We start from the raw sequence: 23,442 nt of genomic DNA on the forward strand, positions 1-23,442 counted from the left end.
GCTGCTAACTCCAGACCTGCCCCAGATGTGGAAGCACCAGTAAATCCATGCAGATATTCCACAGGCACTGAGATTATAAAGGTCCTGGCAACATACATCCATCAAAGTTGCAAAGCCGCAGGACAAGGCTGATTCCAGCCCAGCTTCTGAAATCAAGCAGTCCTGGGGATCAGCTCAGATTTCAGCTCTGCCTCTACATGTGGGCAACTGCAGCACTTACATGCTCCAAGAGCTTGTGGAGGCAGAGCTGTACCCACTGTGAGGTCACTGGAGAATAAGGCTGCTAGGATAGGGCCCCTGCCCCTCCCTTTGCTTGCATAACAACAGAACTTCTATAGTGGACTCGGGCTTTGTTCTGTGCACACTCCCAGTCGCAGCCTGGACCACACTCTAGTCCCTTCAAGCTGTTTCCATGTAGTCAACTTTAGTCCTATACCCAGGGCTGTCTGCTGAAGTCTGAGTTTCACCACCGAACCACTGTGCACACCAGCAGATGCGACCCTCAGGCTGGGGTATGCAGTGAGGTGGCCAAGACCATTAATGCTGGTCTCAATCTGTTCTGCCTGCTCCAAGCCAGCTGCTGACTCTCCGCTGAGCCTCTGAATCTCCCCTTCTGCCCAGCTGATCTCCCAGTTGGTGAAGGGGGTTCCCAGGGTGAGGGAATCTTTTCTCTTTCACAGATCCCTCCCAGGGGTACAGCTCTGTCCCATTCTGATTCCTTTTTTTCGCCCTACCCATACATGGTGATCTTTCTTGTAGTTTTGGTTGTATATGAGGTTTGCTAGTGTCCAGCAGGTAATCTGTGAGAATTACTCCACATGTAGATGTATTTTTGATACATTTGTGGGAAGAGGTGAACTCCACGTCCATTTATTCTGCCACCTTGATCTCTCGCCCCAGAACTTGTTTCAAATATGTTCAACTGATTTGCAACAACTCACCTCAATAAACATACTTCTGTAAGTCAGCTAGGGTTGGCTCTTCACTTTTGAAAGTCAAGCAATCACAGACAGACTCAAAGTAAATAAATATATCACTGAGTATATCAATCAACCAACAGTCTCATCTGAATAACCATGCTTCCCCAATGCCCTTTATAAATAAGATGAACATTCTGCTTTGTGCCTGACCAGCATAGCTCTCCCTTGCAGTAAGCAATCAATTCAGTTTTGTCTTTTTATTTCAGCTATTGAGTGGTGGTCTCATTATCCTTTGACATTTTCACTGTATATATATATATATATATAAATAAATTTTTTACTTTTGGAACTTCAAACAATGGAACCTATTACCTATTAAATACATTTAAAACATTTTAAAAAAAGATCTTTATCTCAGAAATCCTTCTTACTTGTGATTTCAAAAGTCAATGATATCAGCAAACGCTATTATCTGCTCTTAACTTAAATCTTACTGTAACTTAATCTTAAATGCTATATCTTCTCTTAACTTAAAATGTCACAATCATCTCTTAACTAACTCCTCTGTTAAATGGAAGCATGTGTAGCAGACACAATATTATTCACAGATTAGGTGCTGATTTTCACCATGCTTAAAGATGTAAGATTCACTAAATGTTAAAGTAGAATGTAAAAAGTTACTGTAACTATTCACCTCTTATTAATAAAAATGGCAAAAAAATATAGTGAACTTCTCAGAAAACAAATTTTTGAGGAATTTTAAATGATGTCAAAACTAGGAACTAAACCAAAATCTCAGTACACCCCAAACTTAAAATTTGTTTCTGGTAGTGTTACCCTCCTAGGTTGATGTATTTATAGAAAGGACAGATACTATTTTTAAATTATAAACAAATGTACTGTTATCTAATTTGTGTGGCCTAAAACTCTTAAATCCTTTATTTTAAACTTTATTAAAGGACACAAAAATATAAAATTTAAGAAATAGGCCTAATTTTTATTATTCCTCTGGTTTATTAAAGTCTTATTCAACTTTTATACCTTACATGTTAATAAATAATAATAATCATAGCTAATACATACATAGTGCTTTATAAAAGCCAAGCACTGCTTCAAGTGTTTTAAAAATATTAACCCAAGGAGTACCCGTGTGAAAAGATCAGAATTCCAGTTCTCATACAGACATATTCTCCTTATTATAGGAGGGCTTTTATTCTATTAGGACAAAGAGTCTCTGAAGTCTCGGAATGGAAGCAACTGTCGAAATTTTAGCAACTCAGACAGCCATCACCAATTAAGAAATGTAACTTTTCACATTACCAATCTTTTTCCTGCATATCATAGGCTCAAACTACTTTTGTTCCTGAATTATTAAGACGTTGTGAGCAATTAAATTTCATATAAGAGTTTGCATAAACTAGCAGAAACATACTGTTGCACCCAGGATTCATTTGTATATTGAAGTTCAAGGATTTGAGAGCCCAATTCAAAAGTCCTGTGTCAAGAAAATGTTTGTGGGGAAAAATATTATGTACATTACACCCACAGCAAACTTTAAGACTGCTTTACCTCCGTCAGTTCCAGAGCCTTATTGTAGCCCATTGAGTGCAGAGTTACCCAGAGATCACGAGGATCTCCTTCTCGGTCGTTGGCTTCCATCAGATTCAGATCCATAAAGCCCTGTCTTGTTAGTTCATTTTTCTTGGTATCAAAATTCTCTGTCAAAACAACCAAAAGTTTCTTCCTTACATATTTTGTTTAAGCTCATACATTTACTAAAATGGCTATATTATTATTCATAAATATTTACTTTGAAGGAGGCCTTAAGAATCTGTGAGCACTATCAAAGTGAAATAAGAATGGCTCAAGGACTTTCCTGGTGGTCCAGCGGTTAACAATGCCCTGCCAGTGCAGAGGACACAGGTTCGATCTCTGGCCTGGGAAGATTCCATATGCTGTAGGGCGACTAAGTCTGTGTGACACAACTACTGAGCCTGTGCCCTAGAGCACGCGCGCCACCTCTTCTGAGCCCACGCGCTGCAACTAGACAACAGACCCCACTCACTGGGACTAGAGAAAGCCTGCGCACAGCAACGAAGACCCAGCACAGCCAAAAATAAATTAATTAATAAATAAACAAAGACCATGTTTAAAAAAAAAAGAATGGTTCGAAACACGTTTGAGAGATACTGTTCTAATTTCCCACAACTCAGCATAAGCACTATCACAGTGTATGATTTAGTTTTTCAACAAGAGCTAAAGTCATAAATAGTACAAATATATTTCAAAATTAGAGGAAGTCTTAATTTTTCTGGGTAAATTCCAAGCTGCCAGTTATCAGAGTACATACTACCATGTATTTCAATATTAGGGTATATACTGGTGAAGCCAGTACTGTATTTCAAAAATTAAAATACTTACTTGCCACTTAAATCCAAATGAATTTGATGTAATATCCCCCAAACTACTGGTATTTCAAAAGGGAAAAGTGAATGGTGCCAGATTCTAGGAGACTATTATATGCTTAACTGCTTTAATTTTAACAGAATTGTCCCCTGGTCCTTAAAAACTGTTAGATAATAGGGAACACTTTGAGTCCATGAATGTCCCACACAAATCTAAGTATGCCCATTTTAACACTGTTTATAAGCAAAAATTCATGTAGAAATATCCATATATAATTCTTGAATGTGACTATGAAATAGATAAAAAACAGCTACTCATTTTGGATTATATTCTGTTAACTGCCCTACAACAAAGAAAGATTTTATTTTCCAACTCCCATCTATAATATGCCCAAGGAAAATGGGTACTCTTATTTGAGACATCTCTTTATTACATGTTACTGTGAGAAAAGAGGCAGAGACATAGCTGTTTAAAACTGGTTGACTCATTTAATAGTTTAAAATGCTTAGAGTTTGGAAAGTGATTCATAACTTTTGTAAACACAAAAAAGGAAATGTAGATTAAATTAGATCATAGAGAGATACAGTAACCACTAAAATGGAAGCTGGAGCTACTAAGTAGAAGAGCAAGATGAAAACATTAATATTTGATATATAATACAAAGAAATAATAACTTTTAAGAATAATGTATCTAGATACAATGCTATACAGACTATCAATAACTAATCTACTTTTAAAACTTAAAATAATCAATTCTCCATTAATTTCTTAAAGTTTGTTAATACCCAACTTCAAGACTTCCTTTAAAGCTACAGTAATCAGGAAAAGTGTGGTATTGGTGAAAGATGAGACAAATAGTTCAGTGAAATAGAACAGAGAACTCAGAAATACCCATACAAATATGACGAAGAGAAAGAGAATCAAAATATTATATCAATAAAGTTACAAGATGATTGCATCTTCCTACAACTAATACTCTATTATGTGTTATCAATCTTGTTAATCAAAATTTAAAATTATAAATCAATATGTATTTCTTGTTATTGATTACACTACATAAAACTTCAGTTAAAAACACTGTTAATCAGCTATACCCTAATACAAATTAAAAAGTTAATAAAAGATTTAAAAAAAAACTTTATATTAATAATACTTCTACTTTACTCGCTCTTTAGAAAAATAGATTGATCAGATTCCTCCCTAGCTCACTGACTGCCAAGACCATTTCAAGAACCAGAGGATTAGGACACATCACTACTCCAGTGACAGCAACATGTGAGTTAATCTCTCTCTTGACTACATTCCAACCTTCTCAGACTTCTTGTTCTATGATTTACAGTTGGCTATGGTTTTCTGGCTTTCTCCTTTGACCTTTTAGTCCTTAGATATAGCCAGTCTTTTTTAGATTCTTTTCCCATAAAGGTCATCACAGAGTATTGAGGAGAATTCTCTGTACTATAGAGTAAGTTCTTATGAGTTATCTATTTTATATATATAGTAGCGTGTATATTTTGGAGAAGGCAATGGCACCCCACTCCAGTACTCTTGCCTGGAAAACCCCATGGACGGAGGAGCCTGGTAGGCTGCAGTCCATGGGGTCACTAAGAGTCGGACACGACTGAGTGACTTCACTTTAACTTTCACTAAATACACAAGCTCTATCCTCTTTTCAGTCTTCTCCAAAGTAACAACAGACTTTGCCTCACTCTCATTTTTCTTTGCCCATTTTAGTATTTTTGGCTTCTCCAATGGGACCCCACTCCAGTACTCTTGCCTGGAAAATCCCATGGATGGAGGAGCCTGGTAGGCTGCAGTCCATGGGGTCGCTGAGAGTCGGACATGACTGAGCGACTTCACTTTCCCTTTTCACTTTCATGCATTGGAGAAGGAAATGGAAACCCACTCCATAATGTTCTTGCCTGGAGAATCCCAGGGATGGGGGAGCCTGGTGGGCTGCCGTCTATGGGGTCACACAGAGTTGGACATGACTGAAGTGACTTAGCAGCAGCATACATCCATGGGTGGCCTTTTTTAATTCAACTCAAATACAAAAAACAAAACAATTCTTAACATACATAAACAACTTCCTGGAAACCTCTTAATTTGGAGAATCCCATGGACGGAGGAGCCTTGTAGGCTACAGTCCATGAGGTCGCGAAGAGTCGGACACGACTGAGCGACTCACTTTCATTTTTCACTTTCATGCATTGGAGAAGGAAATGGCAACCCACTCCAGTGTTCTTGCCTGGAGAATCCCAGGGACGGGGGAGCCTGGTGGGCTGCCGTCTATGGGGTCACACAGAGTCGGACACAACTGAAGTGACTTAGCAAGCAGCAGCAGCAGCAGCAGTCTGTTAGCTATTTGCTGCCCTCTCCTGGGCACAGTTTGGGTCTCTTCACCACTTCAGTCTTTACTATCAGAGCTAAGACAAAGTTTTTTATATTCTAAGCTCCAAAGAACACAGTAATTATGAGTAATTTACATTTTCTTTTAACTTGAGTACTATACCAACTACCAATTTAAGAAAAATAAATGTTTAATTTGTTATGATCTACAAACAATGCTACTATTTTTAAACTGTCCTAACTGCTATAACAGAGAAAGCAATGGCATCCCACTCCACTACTCTTGCCTGGAAAATCCCAGAGGAGCCATCAACAGCGGAGCCTGGTAGGCTGCAGTCCATGGGGTCGCTAAGAGTCGGAGAGGACTGAGCGACTTCCCTTTCACTTTTCACTTTCATGCAGTGGAGAAGGAAATGGCAACCCACTCCAGTGTTCTTGCCTGGAGAATCCCAAGGACGTGGGAGTCTGGTGGGCTGCCGTCTATGGGGTCGCACAGAGTCGGACATGACTGACGCGACTTAGCAGCAGCAACTGCTATAATATTCAATGGAGAAATTTGATATTTCATTTCTTAAGGATGAAAGGGTATATATATGAATATAACACACCCATTAAGAAAAAATGCTTACCTCTGCAGACAGCCCAAGCATCTTCATCACATTTCTCACCACTTGTTCTCAATTCAAAAAAATTATATTCTTCAAGACTAAGAAGACCATTTCCATCTAAATCAATTACTTCAAATATATCTGATAAAGTTGACCTAAATTAAAAAAAAAAGCAAATTATTTGTCTCTAAGGCAACTAGACTGAAGAAGGTTTCGATGAGGATAACTTTCAAAAGGAAGTTATATCAAGGCATTAAACAATATTTGTGATGAATTCATCTATGAAACAGAAACAGACTCACAGACACGGAGAATAAACTTGCGGCTGCCAAAGGGGAGGGAGAGCTGGGGGGGGCTAGACTGGGAGTTTGGAATTGATAAACAACAAGGTCCTATTGTATAGCACAGGGAACTATACTCAATATCTTGTAATAAACCATACTGGAAAAGAATAAAATAAAAACAGTATTTGTGAATGATAGAGTTAATGTATCCAAATATACATTCTACTTTGTCTAGCATTACATGACATAATCAAGCTTCTAAAGCAACCGCAGTATCTCAACATGTAGCAGGAACTCAAACAGAAGTTCCCCTTTTCTTTTCACCTATCTCCATCTTTCTTCCTCTCTACTGGTAGCTAGATCTCACTTGCATATTTAGAATATGGGAGAACTACCCTATTTGGATTTCATATTAGACAGTTATCTCAGACAATAGTACAATTAGCAGGACCTATCTGTAGTGGAGGAGAAATCAGTAAATTTGTAACTAAAGTTGACTTGCCAACTATACAGAATCCAGAAATAAATGGTAATCCCAGACCTATGAATAGAAGGTCACAGTCAGATGCCTAGTGGATGAGTTGAGCTACTGATTAGAAACTGGGGCTGGGGTTTGCAGCTAGCTAAAGGAAAGGATGGAAAGCAGGCTACTGATCCACATCCAGCCTAGTGTTATACATCTAACTTTAATAAACAAAACTTACCTAAATTCCTTTGTAAGAAATAATTCCCCTATTTCATCTCTGTATACAAGTTGGGCTTCTTCTTTTACTGGTTTTATTTCTTTTCTTAGCCTGCAGCCAGTTGTGGCAGGAACTAACCAGTAAATTCCAGGTCCTAGTTCACCAGTCCACCCAAACGTCTTTTCTCAAAAGAATTTTTAAAACAAACAAACACCATGAGTCTTAATGACTTTTAATCATTCTTACGAAAGAGAAGCATTAGAAACAGTTTTTTTTTAACCAATATTCACCAATTCTGTTATGGTTCTATCATTGTTTTACAGGTTTCAAACTCTTTTTGTTGAATGCTAAATCTAGTAATATTAGATGTAGTTCTTTATATGTTTATAAAATAACTAAAATTCTAATAGGTTAGAAGTTATATAACTTCTAAATCTTCCCAATATTCTTCAAACATGCCAGTGATGCACTTAAGGGGAATAGTTTTAATTTTTTTGGCTGTTTTTAAAATGGGATGTTGGATAATCTTGCTTCCCATACTCTTTCATACTGAATGATTATAGCATGAAAGATTAACGTGTATTTGGAAAAGATCTGCTATATTTTATGCAAATTTCTGGTATATTTTATGTAAAGTTACATAGTTTATATAAAATAAATGAATATTAATTTAATATACTCACTTGAAGGTAGTGGACTTTGAAGCACATTGTGATTCTATAAAATTTTCTAGAATTTAAAGTATTTTCAACATTTAATAGCATTAAGGGAATTCACTAAGTCCTAACTAAAGTTTCTAAAATATAATACTATGTACTTTATCCCTTAGTATTAACAACTAGTTATGAAATATTTGTTATATTGAAAATGATCTTAAAATACTATTTTGAGTTTTGACTGTGATGCAAATATTTCAACAGGAAACAAAGAGAAAAAACTTTAAGTAATTTTTCTGGGTTATAGTTGCCTAATATGATTCATATTCCATTCAATATCACGATAATCCAAGTCTATGCTCCGACCTGTAATACTGAAGAAGTTGAACAGTTCTATGAAGACCTACAAGACCTTCTAGAAGTAAAACCCCAAAAAGATATCCTTTTCATTATAGGGGACTGGAATACAAAAGTAGGAACTCAAGAGATACCTGGAGTAACAGGCAAATTTTGCCTTGAGGTACAAAATGAAGCAGGTCAAAGGCCAACAGAGTTTTCCCAAGAGAACGCACTGGTCATAGAGAACACCTTCTTCCAACAACACAAGAGAAGACTCTACACATGGACATCACCACATGGTCAATATCAAAATCAGATTGATTATATTCTTTGCAGCCAAAGATGGAGAAGCTCTATACAGTCAACAAAAACAAGACTGGGAGCTGACTATGGCTCAGATCATGAACTCCTTATTGCCAAATTCAGACTGAAATTGAAGAAAGTAGGGAAAACCACTAGACCATTCTGGCATGACCTAAATCAAATCTCTTACGATTATACAGTGGAAGTGACAAATAGATTCAAGGGATTAGATCTGATAGACAGAGTGCCTGAAGAACTATGGACGGAGGTTCATGACATTGTACAGGAGGCAGTGATCAAGATCATCCCCAAGAAAAAGAAATCCAAAAAGGTAAAATCATTGTCTGATGAGGCCTTACAAATAGCTGAGAAAAGAAGAGAAGCTGAAGGCAAAGAAGAAAAGAAAAGATATACCCATTTGAAAGCAGAGTTCCAAAGAATAATAAGGAGATAAGAAAGCCTTCCTCACTGATCAATGCAAATACAGGAAAACAATAGAACGGGAAAGACTAAAGATCTCTTCAAGAAAATTAGAGATACCAAGGGAACATTTGGTGTTGGAGAAGCCTCTTGAGAGTCCCTTGGACAGCAAGAAGATGCAACCAGACCATCCTAAAGGAAATCATTGAATATTCAGGAAGTCCTGAATATTCATTGGAAGGACTGATGCCAAAGCTAAAACTCCAATAACTTTGGCCACCTGATGCAAAGACCTGACTCATTTGAAAAGACCCTGATGCTGGGAAAGACTGAAGGCAGGAGGAGAAGGGGACGACAGAGAATGAGATGGTTGGATGGCATCATCAACTCAATGGAAATGAGTCTGAGTAAACTCCGGGAGTTGGTGATGGACAGCGAGGCCTGGCGCGCTGCAGACCATGGGGTTGCAAAGAGTTGGACATGACTGAGCACGACTGAGTGACTGAACTGAACTGAAGGGAACATTTCATGCAAAGATAGGCACAATTAAGGACAGAAATGGTATGGACTGAACAGAAGCAGAAGATACTAACAAGAGGTGGCAAGGATACACAGAAGAACTATACAAAAAAGATCTTCATGACCCAGATAACCACGATGCTGTGATCACTCACCTAGAGCCAGACATCCTGGAATGCGAAGTCAAGTGGGCCTTAGGAAGCATCACTACGAACAAAGCTAGTCGAGGTGATGGAATTCCAGTTGAGCTACTTCAAATCCTAAAAGACGATGCTGTAAAAGTGTTGCACTCAATATGCCAGCAAATGTGGAAAACTCAGCAGTGGCCAGAGGACTGGAAAAGGTAAGTTTTCCTTCCAATCCCAAAGAAAAGCAATGTCAAAGAATGTTCAAACTACTATGCAATTGCACTCATCTCACACGCTAGCAAAATAATGCTCAAAATTCTCCAACAGTACGTGAACTGTGAACTTCCAGATGTTCAGGCTGGATTTAGAAAAGGCAGAGGAACTAGAGATCAAATTGCCAACATCCGTTGGATCATCGAAAAGTAAGCGAGTTCCAAAAAAGCATCTACTTCTGCTTTATTGACTACACCAAAGCCTTTGACTGTGTGGATCACAACAAACTGTGGAAAATTCTTTAAGAGACAGAAATACCAGACCATCTGACGTACCTCCTGAGAAATCTGTACGCAGGCCAAAAAGCAACAGTTAGAACTGACATGGAACAACAGACTGGTTCCAAATCGGGAAAGGAGTAGGTCAAGGTTGTATATTGTCACCCTGCTTATTTAACTTACATGCAGAGTACATTATTTGAAATGCAAGGATGGATAAAGTACAAGCTGGAATCAAGACTGCCAGGAGAAATAGCAATAACCTCAGATATGCAGATGACACACCCTTATGGCAGAAAGTGAAGAAGAACTAAAGAGCCTCTTGATGAAAGTGAAAGAGGAGAGTGAAAAGTTGCCTTGAAACTCAATAATCAGAAAACTTAAGATCATGGTATCCGGTCCCATCACTTCATGGCAAATAGATGGGGAAATAATGAGAGACTTTATTTGGGGGGGCTCCAAAATCACTGCAGATGATGACTGCAGCCATGAAATTAAGACACTTGCTCCTTGGAAGAAAAGCTATGACCAACTAGACAGCATATTAAAAAGCAGAGACACTACTTTGTCAACAAAAGTCCGTCTGGTCAAAGCTATGGTTTTTCCAGTAGTCATGTGTGGATGTGAGAGTTGGACTAATAAGAAAGCTGAGTGCTGAAGAATAGATGCTTTTGACTTCAAGGAGATCAAACCAGTCAATCCTGAAGGAAATCAGTCCCGAATATTTATTGGAAGACTGATGCTATAGCTGAAGCTCCAATACTTTGGCCACCTGATGCGAAGAACTAACTTTTGGAAAAGACCTTGATGCTGGGAATGATTGAAGGTGGGAGGAGAAGGGGACAACAGAGGATGAGATGGTTGGACGGCATCACCAACTCGATGGACATGAGTTTGAGCAAGCTCCGGGAGTTGGTGATGGACTGGGAAGCCTGGTGTGCTACAGTCCATACGGTGGCAAAGAGTTGGACACGACTGAGTGACTGAACTGAACTGAATATGATTCAAATATAAATATATGATTTGTAATTCAGATTTCATTGACAGAAAATAAAAGTTTAATACAGTTTAAAAGTATTCACTATTTGTATGAATTAGCCATATTTGTAAAAATCCAATGTGAACAAAAACAGTGGAATTTTACTATTATTTATGTAATATGTACTCTAAAACAAGATGGTAGAATCCCAGATAAACCTACCTTATACAAATTCTTTTCCATCATAGGATATTTATAATTAGTGCCAAGACATTTGTATAGGAAAACATTTTATTTTCCTGTTGTATGAAAGAAAGCAAAATGACATCCCTACGTACCTTCTATGGAGAAGGCAATGGCACCCCACTCCAGCACTCTTGCCTGGAAAATCCCATGGACGGAGGAGCCTGGTGGGCTGCCGTCTATGGGGTCGCACAGAGTCGGACACAACTGAAGCAACTTAGCAGCATGTACCTTCTAGGTGCTTTCTGGAGCCCAATGGCTTCCTATAAAACCTAGTTGTCTCTGTCAAATATATTAAACCTAAGAACTGAAGCATTTTCTAGTCGTGTATAAAGTAAAAGTGAGTCAGTCAGTTGTGTCTGACTCTTTGCGACCCCATGGACAATACAGTCCATGGAATTCTTCAGGCCAGAATACTGGAGTGGGTAGCCAGGGGATCTTCCCAACACAGGGATGAACCCAAATCTCCCACATTGCAGGCAGATTCTTTACTAGCTGAGCCACAGAGGAAGCCCATATCTAAGCAAATAGGTATTTCTGCTTCAGCACAGAATTTATTGTTGGTTAGTGGCTAAGTCATATCCAACTCTTTTGTGACCCCATGGATTGTAGCCCACCAGACTCCTCTGTTCATGGGATTTTCCAGGCAAGAATACTGTAGTGGCTTGCCATTTCCTTTTCCAGAGGATCTTTCTGATCCAGGGATCAAATCTGTGTCTCCTGCACTGCAGGCAGATTCTTCACCACTAAGCCACTTGGGAAGCCCTCAAATGCAAAACAAAGTTGCTCATCCAAATTCTTGATTCAGCCCTATTTCTGCCCTCACAAGTCAGAGGAATGATAATCATCCTAAAGTGACCATGTCCTATGCTGGATTATAAGAAACAACCCAATATAAGTGAGGGCTATTTTGAAAATTAAACATTCACCAAACTCATCTTTTGGAAATCATAATCTTTTAGATTGGCCAGATGTAAACTGATATCCATGTGTGAAAAACAATTCTTGCTGTTTCCTAATTATACGTTCTCTGATGAACCTCCTTGTCTCCACGTATAAACTTGAATTGCCATAGTTGGCAAATGGAAAGTCTTTCATGGGCACAAAACTCTTCTTAAAGAAAATAACTGTGAAACTAAAAGTACAAATCCTTTGTAAATATGACATATTACAGATAAACAGAGGAGTAAACAGTAAAGAGGTAAATAGAAACTCATTCAAATTTTACTATAGGCTTGCTATGTACTAAGATTTTTATATATGCAATATCATAAGAAAGTAATTTTAAACAAAACAAAGTAGGAAAGCCATTGTTTTAGACAATGTTTTTTATCTTGAACTTAACTATGTAGTAAGTTTTGAAGACGAGTTTAGTCAAAACATTAACTTTTGTCATTTTGTTTGTTTCTTGCCTATAACTATTCTTGTCTGTTAGGAAGCCAACAATAAAGACTTTTATATAACATTCCATCAGGGAAATGTTTGTCTGTCGCTGGGCCTATATAAAGATTAAATATGATATTGCAGTAAGCTCTTGAATAGTGTTATTCATGCTACTGTGTAGCAGATGTATTTTGTATTCCTCATAAAATAAATAGCCACATTTATGTATCTGCCTCACATATTTGGCCTCTGAGTAAATATATAATTAGAAAAGATCAGAACAACCCCATGGGCAACATACAAAATCATTTGAAAGCATTTCTTCAGATCAATCTATTTTTAGACCCTCTAATATGAGGAAAGCCTGAGGATATGAAGTTTTTCTTTTTTGCAGTAGTACTAAAAGTAAGACAAACATCTACAGGAACTTTTTCAAAGTTGAACTGCTTGAATTTAGGGGAAAAAATTCCCTGGCAACAATCATTTTTATTGAGTATAAGAAAAAAAATGTTCACATGTGGGGGGCATCAGGGTATTAGAAAAGATGAAAGTGAATTATAATGTCACACACAACGTATAAATTATAAAGTCAAGGCTGCCAATAAATCCTCAATTTTTAAATCTCAGCAAATTAAAATCCTTCACAATTAATAAAAACATATGAATAATGATAAGAATTGTATTTACCTTAATTGAAAGGGAAGAAGAAAAGGTTAAAGATATATAGAAAAACTATTATTTTCCCCAAACTTAAGATCATATTATACTTTTAACTATACATTAGAAAATAAACATGTATACTTCTCTATTTCGTAGTTCGGTAAAATACAGAAGTTGTAGATTTGCTTGACTTTCATTTTCCTTAAGAATATACAAGGCAGTATCAACTGACAACCAAGGGGATGGTTTTCCTATAAACAAAAAACCCCAAACATCTTAAAATAAGCAATCACTACTTAGATCTTTCCTATTTTAAAAAGAAGTTAATGGTTTCTTTCCCCTTTGAATTATTTTTTTTAAATTCACATCCATTTTTATATGTAAACATCAAAAGACATTTTCAATAAGACATATAACTATACAAAGTGATCTTGTTAGAAACATTCTCTATATATACACCACTAAAAATCATAAATTTTTAAAACTCATTGGAGAGCTAAGGTTGCAACGCAACCAAGTAGACCGAAATCCAAGGAAAAACAACCCTTTCAGGAAGTGACAAGATGCAAGTACTGGCTCACCTGTAAAGGAGCAATAGGAGGAAAAGATGTTAGACATCATCTATATGATTTTAACTCTAAAATTCATATCCCCTGATAGACTTTTCCTGGGAACATTAGACTCATATATCCAACTGCCTATTTGACACTTCTACTTGGATTTCTATGTCTAAAACTGTCCAAACACCTGAAGAAAAAACTGTCCATCTATAGTCTTCTCTATCTCAGGTAAGAGACAGAGAAGAGTATCTCAAACCAGTTGCTCAACCCCCCAAATCCTGGAATCATCTTTAACTTCTTCCGTCCCTCATGTGTCATAAACAAGCTTCAGGAAATGCTATGGTTTGACCTTCAAGATACATCCAGAATCTTCTACTTCTTATCTCCTTTGCACCTCCATTCAAAGCAAAAGCATTCTTTGCTTTCTCCTGAGTACCCTTCAATCTATTTTCAATATACAACCTGACTGCTCTTGCTAAAATGTCAGAAAATGTTCCATCTCTACTCAAAATCCTCTAATAGAGTTGAAAGTTGGAAGAAAGCTGCTCCCACCCTAACAATAGGAAAAAAATGCACAAACTACAAAACATAGCATTTCTTAAACCCATCAGATATGAGGTCACAGGATAACCATGCAGTCTGAAATCCAACGAAAGAGAGACCCTTCTAAAGAGGGATGAGATGCAAGCATGACTGATCTGTGGGGGCACAGAGGAGAACAAGATGTCAGGCATGGAAGTGGAAGAGAGAGTGCAGAAGAAACAAAGATTCAACATTTTCTAAAAACAATAACCAACGTAAATGCAAGAAACTCAGGGCTTTCTAATAGGATAAATACCAAAAAAATAAACACAAACAAACAATAACTTAAAAAATAAACCTCTCCAAAATTCAAAAACAGCATCAACAAGAAAAACAAAAAACATCAAGACACATATTCAAATTATTGAAAATCAAAGATGAAGAGAAAATCTTGATGGCAGCCTCCTAAGGGTTTTTCATTTCTATTTCTTTCAGAGTAAAAGTCCAAGTTATGGACTTTTACAACATTATGGCAAAAAAGAAAACTCTACTTGGTTTTGTCCTTATTTCTCCCTTGTCTTCATCTCTTACCACTCTCTCCTTCCCTACTTCATTATAGCCACTCTAGCCACCTTGTTCTAACACCAGGTGCACTCTACACCTCAGAGCCTCTGAACAGAGGATTCCCTCTACCTGCCCCTTGCTCCACTCTTCATCCATCCCTTCCGCCACCCCTACATCCACTAAACTTGCTCCCTTGCTTCCTGTGGAACACAGCAAAAAATGGCTGCTCCTGTCTGCATCCACAGCCCTTTGCAATGTGATTTTGCAGCTCTTTCATCAAGAGATCAAATCTATTTCTCCACCTTATAAATCTGTACTTGCCTTGTGATTTGCTGTGAACAACAGAGAGTAACAGAAGTAATGTGCCGGTTCTGAGCCCAGGCCTATGCTGCTTCTGCTTCCTCCCTCAGATTCCTGTTATACCATAAGAACAAGTCCAGGCTAACTTACTAGAGGATAAGAGACTGCTGCTACTGCTGCTAAGTCACGTCAGTCGTGTCTGACTCTGTGCGACCCCATAGATGGCAGCCCACCAGGCTCCCCCTTCCCTGGGATTCTCCAGGCAAGAACACTGGAGTGGGTTGCCATTGCCTTCTCCAATGCATGAAAGTGAAAAGTGAAAGTGAAGTCGCTCAGTCGTGTCTGACTTTTAGCGACTCCATGGACTGCAGCCCATCAGGCTCCTCCGTCCACGGGATTTTCCAGGCAAGAGTACTGGAGTGGGTCGCCAGTACCCTCTCTGAGAGGATAAGAGACTACACAAGGCAAAACCAAGTTGTCTCAGCTGAGGCCCACACAAAGAAAAGAGCCCAATCAAGATCAATTAAAGCCAGCCACCAGCTATCCTGCAGCTGATCACAGCGGTATGGGTGAGCTCCACAGAAAAAAGCCAAGCCCAGTTCAGACCAAAAAACTGTTCAATAGACCTGCTCATGAGCAAACAAATGTTTAATTATTTTAAGCCACTGAGTTTTGGGGGTAGTTTATTACATAGCTGCTGCTAAGTCGCTTCAGTCGTATCCGACTCTGTGCGACCCCATAGACGGCAGCCCACCAGGCTCCCTCGTCCCTGGGATTCTCCAGGCAAGAACACTGGAGTGGGTTGCCATTTCCTTCTCCAATGCAGGAAAGTGAAAAGTGAAAGCGAAGTCGCTCAGTTGTGTCTGACTCTTTGCGACCCCATGGACTGCAGCCTACCAGGCTCCTCCGTCCATGGGATTTTCCAGGCAAGAGTACTGGAGTGGGGTGCCAGTGCCTTCTCTGTATTACATAGCAGTTGATAATTAATATACCTCTTTCAAAGTTTGCTCAAATGTCAACTTCTAACGAAGCATACACTAACTACTCTTTCAATGGCAACCCATATTCCCTCAGCATTCACAATGCCCCTTATCCTCTCTGTTTTTCCCACAGCATTTATCACCTTCTAACACACTATGTGACTTACTATTTATTATATTTATTATTTATTGTCTATTTCCTCTATTAGAATGTAAGTTCATGAGGTCACACTGTCGTGTATCTTAAGCACCTAAAGTGATACTTGGTTTATGAGGTCCTCAAAAAATAATTGACAAATAAATGAATGAAAAATATTTATAACAATACAGAGAATTAACAACTACATTAACTTTGTAGATTTGATACATTTATCTGAAAAATTATTATTGTAATTATCATCTAAAAGTATCAACTACCAAATGTTCTCAGTGTCCTATAAGATACACAGTGAAAACTTTCAGTATCTTTACTATAGGAGGGAAAAATAATGTTAAGTGGGGAAGAATCCTCTAGTAAGTAGATGTTTATATGTAAACATAATAAGAGGAAAATAAAGATTGATATTTAGAATAGTGAACATTAAAAGGATACCTAGGGAAAGTGCACATACAAGCCATTTTTCACTAAAATTTATGTAATAACGACTGTAGACATTGCTGCTGCTGCTAAGTCGCATCAGTCAAGTCCGACTCTGTGCAAACCCACAGACGGCAGCCCACCAGGCTCCTCTGTCCCTGGGATTCTCCAGGCAAGAACACTGGAGTGGGTTGCCATTTCCTTCTCCAGAGCATGAAAGTGAAAAGTGAAAGTGAAGTCGCTCAGTCGTGTCCGCCTATTCGCGACCCCATGGACTGTAGCCTCCCAGGCCCCTCTGTCCATGGGATTTCCCAGGCAAGAGTACTGGAGTGGGGTGCCATTGCCTTCTCCGACTGTAGACACTAGGAAATTATTAATTTTTATCTATCATTGGTGTACAGAAAAGTATTACCATGGATACAAAAATTATTAAATAAGGACTAAGTCATATGACATAGGACTTTGACGGTATTCAAAAATACTTGCAGCTCTTATTTGTCCCAAATTATGCTCCTACTGAAGTTCTCTAATGTATATTCATTTAAAAAATTGATAAATGGAAAAAGCTAAGGATTAATTAGTGGATAAAAAGTTAATTCTATGTCAAGAGGAAACCAGGTAACATTTTGTTCTTTGCATAATATGACAACACAGTCAACGTATAAACGACTTTCTTTCTTCAAATGTATGTAACCACATGTCTCTTACTTTGCATAATGTGACGACATAGTGTATAAACAACTTTCTTTAAAAGTACATAACCACGTTTCTTAGGCAAATCCATTTTCTTCACTAACTAGAACCATCAAATACGTAAGTATTTTTAAAGCTGGCAATAAAGTGATGTTTTTGTTAAATATAGAAAATTTAAACTTGCCTTCAGCTTGACTCAGGCTTAATGGCTTAATTGTTATATAAACCAGGGATCTCTGAGCGATTTGCATCTTATACTGATGACTAATGATTTCACCATCTTCTTCTAAGAAAAAGCAACCTTTTGATTGTACACTTTGCCACTCCTGGAATAAAGGAAAAATTTTTTTCAAAGAATATTCCTTACAAGTTTTCAGCATGAAGAGCAATGAAGAAAAACCTAGGGAAGATATAAAAAGAAATGTCAACTAGAGCCAATGCCATCCAGGAATTTGCGACATCTTTAAGAGGCAGTATTTAGATAACAAAAAATTAGGAAAAGATATAATACAGAGGAGAAATATGAAAAATACAGTTCATGAGAGTTGGAGAAGTACTGAAACAAAGTAATAAACATGCTGCTGCAATCAATCAGGGTGAGGTTAGTGCTTAGAGCATACTAAGAATGAAGAACTAAGGATTGTTAAAACTGATATGTTGAGAGAAAAAGCAATAGGATTTTATATTTAGAAGATAAAGTATGTGACAACCAAAATACTTGTTTCAAGTCTAGGTAACTAAAACACTAAACTCACTTCACAGCTACAGCAAAATGCTGATAAATACTAGTTTTGAGAAAGACCTCTCTAAATTAGCTCTAGAAGGATGGGATGCTTGGAAGGTGGGAGGGAGATTCAAGAGGGAGGGGCTGTATGTATACCTATGGTTGACTCATGCTGATGTATGGCAGAAACCAACACAATATTGCAAAGAATTATCCTCCAACTAAAAAAATAAAAATTTTAAAAAAGAAAATATATTTAGGGTAGTAAATTCAAAGTTTTTATAACACAGTGAAGTTCAAAGCGGGCTTCAGTCAAAAGTACAACTATTAATGATGAGTAAGAGTATGTATAGACTTTCAACTAAACTCCTTGTATTTACATTTACCCAACTGGAATGATAAAGGATATTAATTTAGAATTACAGAATATTAAAGGTAGAAATCTAAAAAGCAACTCAGTAGAGACTTCTCTTTTAACTGATTAATGTCTGAAAAATAAAGTGATACGCTTAACTCACAATTCTCATTGATTGTAAAACTATATCTGAATCTAGGTGGTCTTGCTTTCTCTCTGAACTACCAGCTATATTCAAAATTCTTTTTTCCTGCACTTACTATCTGCCATGATTTTTAATCTAATATTTAATATTTTAATGATTTAAAACCTCATATTTATGAAATTATTGTTAAGTATGATAATGCATTATTCAGAATTATACATATATTGATGTATAAATATAATTATTTGTTTTTTTTACTAAAAAAACAGATTTTAGTAGCTAAAAAATTTTTAATTGTGTTAGAATTATGGGTATAGCTGCCTCCTGCTACTGCTGCTGCTGCTAAGTCGCGTCAGTCATGTCTGACTCTGTGCGACCCCATAGATGGCAGCCCACCAGGCTCCGCCGTCCCTGGGATTCTCTAGGCAAGAACACTGGAGTGGGCTGCCATTTCCTTCTCCAATGCATGAAAGTGAAAAGGGAAAGTGAAGTTGCTCAGTCGTGTCCAACTCTTAGCGACCCCATGGACTGCAGCCTACCAGGCTCCTCCGTCCATGGGATTTTCCAGGCAAGAGTACTGAGTGGGTTACCATTGCTTTCTCCGATAGCTGCCTCCTATCCCTAGGTTAAAAAAATGTTTAAATGAAACTAAAAAGCAATGCACCTTGCCTGGTACACTGGTCCCATCGTTTCATGGCAAATAGATGGGGAAACAATGGAAACAGTGACAGACTATTTTCTTGGACTCCAAAATCACTGAGGACAGTGACTACAGCCATGATATTAAAAGATGCTTACTCCTTGGAACAAAAGGTATGACAAACCTATACAGTGTGTTAAAAAGCAGAGACATTACTTCGCTGACAAAGCTCTGTATAGCCAGAGCTATGGTTTTTCCAGTAGCCATGTACGGATGTGAGAGTTGGGCCATAAAGAAGGCTGAGTGTGAAGAATTGATACTTTCATTCCAAGTGTCATGCTAGAGAAGTCCCTTGGACAGCAAGGAGATCAAACCAGCAAATCCTAAAGGATATCAACCCTGAAAATTTATTGGAAGGACTGATGCCGAATCTGAAGCTCCAATACTGTGGCCACCTGATACAAAGAGGCAACTCACTGGAAAAGACCCTGATGCTGGGAAAGATTGAGGGCAGAAGAAGGGGAAGACAGAGGACAAGTTGGCTGGATGACAAATGTGGCATTTGGGAAACTCAAAGACAAAGAATTTCTCCATGTGCTTATGATATTTCTGGCTGACAGGAGATGTTTTTATAAAATTATAAAATTTGACTGAGGAATGAGTTAAAATTTTTATTAGAAGTCTTTCCAAAATTCTAATTTTAGAAAAGCTATAAGTAGAAGAGTATTTATAAGTTTCTTTGAAAGACATCAAATATAATACATGGTTAAGAAGGCTAGAAAATGCTAAGACAATAGCTATTATAAAATAGAAGAAAGCAAAATGCCATACTATATAAATCAACCAAACTTCAATATGATAATCATATTATTTTGAATAGTAAATAACACCATTAGGAGAATTTGTATCTCTCTTGTTTCAAGGGAAGAATTCAAATTCTTTAAATCTATCAGAGTTATTAAACACGCAATGCTTATTCAACCCCAAATTTCCTTTAAAACAAATAGACTTTCAATCACACAAAGCTTTTTCTCTAGGACCTATACTAAAATGTTATAAATTAAAAGGAAAAAAGTACTGACAAAATATCTGGCTCTTTCAAATAAATTAATTTGAAAGGATTATAGATTAAGTTGACAGTTTGAGTGTTATGAGAAAAATGAAGGAAGGTTCAGTTTAAAAAATAAAATCTTAGCATGCTAGAGTAAGAAATTCCATGTATAATTTTTGACAATATAAAGCAGAAATAAAACAGTAGCTTGTAATTCTTACACAGGGCATAAGGTGGTGCTATATTCTACCAATTCAAGTAAATTCATATAAAAGGAAAAAAATTCATTTGTCATACACAATTATTCCATTCACAATGTACAAGGAAATGCTTAAAAGCATAAATTAAAAATAGTAAAGTTGAAAATTCTAGCTATCAAAAACTTAAATTTATCAGTAAAATTATATTTTTCCTGGAACACTGTAGAGAATTTAATTTGTTTTGACATATAATTCTGCATTATTAAAGGTTTAGGTGAGGCAGAATTTAAGCAGTCAGTCTGCCATGTCTGCATGCACGCTAAGTCGCTTTAGTCATGTCCGATTTTTTGCAACCCCATGGACTGTAGCCTGCCATGCTCCTCTGTCCATGGATTTTCCAGGCAAGAACACTGGAGTGGGTTGCCAAGCTCTCCTCCAGGGGATCTTCCTGAATAGGCATCAAACCCACATCTCATATGTCTCCTGCATTGGCAGGCAGGTTCTTCACTACTAGCGCCCCCTGGGAAGCCCTTCATCTGCTATGGACTTGGTCAAAGAGGAACTTGCATGTCATCATCACCATCACCAACATCACTGTTGTTTCTTATAAAGATTACCTTCTATTACACTATTAGAAGGCTATTTGCTGTCTGTTAAGAAAAGTAAGTAAACAGACTGCTGTTGAACTTTTTTTGTTATTAAAGAATCATAAACTGTACATACTTAAAAACAAGAGGTTAAACAGATGATTTATAAGGGAAAAATTTGATATGGATTGCCAACCTAATCAACAAGTTGAATTGATCAACATTTTGAAAATATGAGACTTTTATAAGAAAATTATTATCTGGAGCTTTCATAAAAATTAAGTTAGACAACCATTTCAAGAATAAAATATTTATATTTTTATTGTTTTACATATATATACATATATAACTTACATGTTATACATATATTATACCCTCTCTCTCTATATATATATATATATATATATATGCAAAATGAGCTTTCCTGGTGGCTCAGATGGTAAAGAATCTGCCTGTAGTGCAGGAGACCTGGGTTTGACCCCTGGGTTGGGAAGATGCCCTGGAGAAGGGCATGGCAACCCACTCCAGTAGTCTTTCCTGGAGAATCCCATGGACAGAGAAGCCTGGTGGACTACAATCCATGGGGTCGCAAAGAGTCAGACACAACTTAGCGACCAAGCACACGGCACATATATGTAAAATAGATGTAGGCATTTCTAACTAGGGGTCTGGATATAATACTGAATCTCCGGAATTTATAATTCATGACTTCCTCTAATTTTAGCCATGACTGTCAACTGAAGCTATTCTCTCAAAGAAAAATTTCTGACATTCCCTGTACATGATAAAATCTAAAGTAAATATTTAGATAGAATTGAGGGCTGAGAAAAGAACAGTGATACAGTACCTATGTATAGCATACAGAAAGTAATACATGTATAGTTCCTGTAAAGGTTATATTTTCCTCTTCCTTGAAGGGTATAATTCAAGTCTTTTACCATTTGTGTGGATTTATGGTTTACAATCTGGCTTATAAGTACCCCATTACAATAATTTTCTAATTTCTGAAAAGACCCTTCTTATCTGTCCCAATTCCATACTTCTCCACTGCACATAAAATTGAGGTACTAAACTTGTTTAAAATAGATTTAAAGTACTTGAAGAAAATTTAGTAATTCTCTTAGTAATTTTTTTCTACCAATCTCAATTAAAACAAATTATACAATAACTATATTCCTAACCAAGTACTTTTTAGAGTTGTTGTGAAACTTAAGAAACATGTAAAATTTAAGAAAAATTTAAAAGTAACCTCAAAGTAAAATGCAAACAAAGAACTAAATTTTGCTGAATAACAAAAGGATCACAGATTTTTTAAAAAATCATTTCTGCTCATGTAAGAAGTATTAGAGAATACAAAACAGTAGGCAATATCAAGATCAGGAAAAGGACAAGAAAATGTCAGGTAAGAAATATGAAAGCTATGAAGTATTTCCAAAAGACATTAGATTTTATATGAAAGTCACAGAATTTACAAGTTGACAGTATGCCTTCTTCATTCAATCATTAAATTCTCCTACTACCTCTCACCTAATTCCTAGTACCTAAATACCTTTCCTTGTTGTTGATGTCATTAGATGCAAAGATTTAGTCTTCTGTTACACAATCACTATGGCCTACAGATTAATTTTGGCCTTGTCTATTACAGGAGTCCCCAGCCCCCAGGCTGCACAGCAAGAGGTGAGTAGCAGGAGAGGGAGCAAAGTTTCATCTGTATTTACAGTGCTTCCCATCGCCTGCATTCCTGCCTGAGCTCTGCCTCCTGTCAGATCAGCAGCAGCATGAGATTCTCATAGGAGAGCAAATCCTAACCCAAAGGTCAAGGTGGAATATCCTGAGATAGCCAAAGAGTAGAAATAAAGTGCACAATAAATGTAATGCACTTGAATCATCCCCAAACCATTCCCCACCTGGCCTGGTCCATGGAAAAACTGTTTTCCACGAAATGGGTCCCTGATGCCAAAAAGGTTGGGGACCATCGGTCTATTAGATCTGTCCCTTCCTTACTATGTTCAGGTACTACTCTTGGCCTAGCTGTCCTCTATCACCCTCTCAACAGTCTCCCTAATTTGAAGTCTCCATACATAATACAATAGTAGAATAACTTTTCTTAAATTATCTTTCATCATGTCATTCCCATATTAAGACCTGCAGTAATTTCTTTGTTCCATAATAATAC

At 37.3% G+C, this 23,442-nt stretch overlaps 1 protein-coding gene across 3 annotated transcripts in view; it reads right to left on the reverse strand.

Annotated features, from left to right (window-relative positions):
- EFCAB7 (EF-hand calcium binding domain 7) overlaps window positions 1–23,442 on the reverse strand; it is a 56,353-nt gene that overhangs the window by 11,938 nt on the left and 20,973 nt on the right. For 2 of the 3 annotated variants that reach the window (XM_055585624.1, XM_055585623.1), the window contains exons 7-11: window positions 17,749–17,890; window positions 13,510–13,619; window positions 7,269–7,426; window positions 6,302–6,435; window positions 2,490–2,638 (exon numbers count right to left, since the gene is read on the reverse strand). In XM_055585624.1, the coding sequence (XP_055441599.1) occupies window positions 2,490–2,638; window positions 6,302–6,435; window positions 7,269–7,426; window positions 13,510–13,619; window positions 17,749–17,890 (693 nt within the window). The remainder of the gene's footprint in view (window positions 1–2,489; window positions 2,639–6,301; window positions 6,436–7,268; window positions 7,427–13,509; window positions 13,620–17,748; window positions 17,891–23,442) is intronic. The other variant, XM_055585625.1, reaches the window with a different exon arrangement.

This window comes from Bubalus kerabau, chromosome 6 (assembly GCF_029407905.1).
Source record: "Bubalus kerabau isolate K-KA32 ecotype Philippines breed swamp buffalo chromosome 6, PCC_UOA_SB_1v2, whole genome shotgun sequence".
NCBI lineage: Eukaryota > Metazoa > Chordata > Mammalia > Artiodactyla > Bovidae > Bubalus > Bubalus kerabau.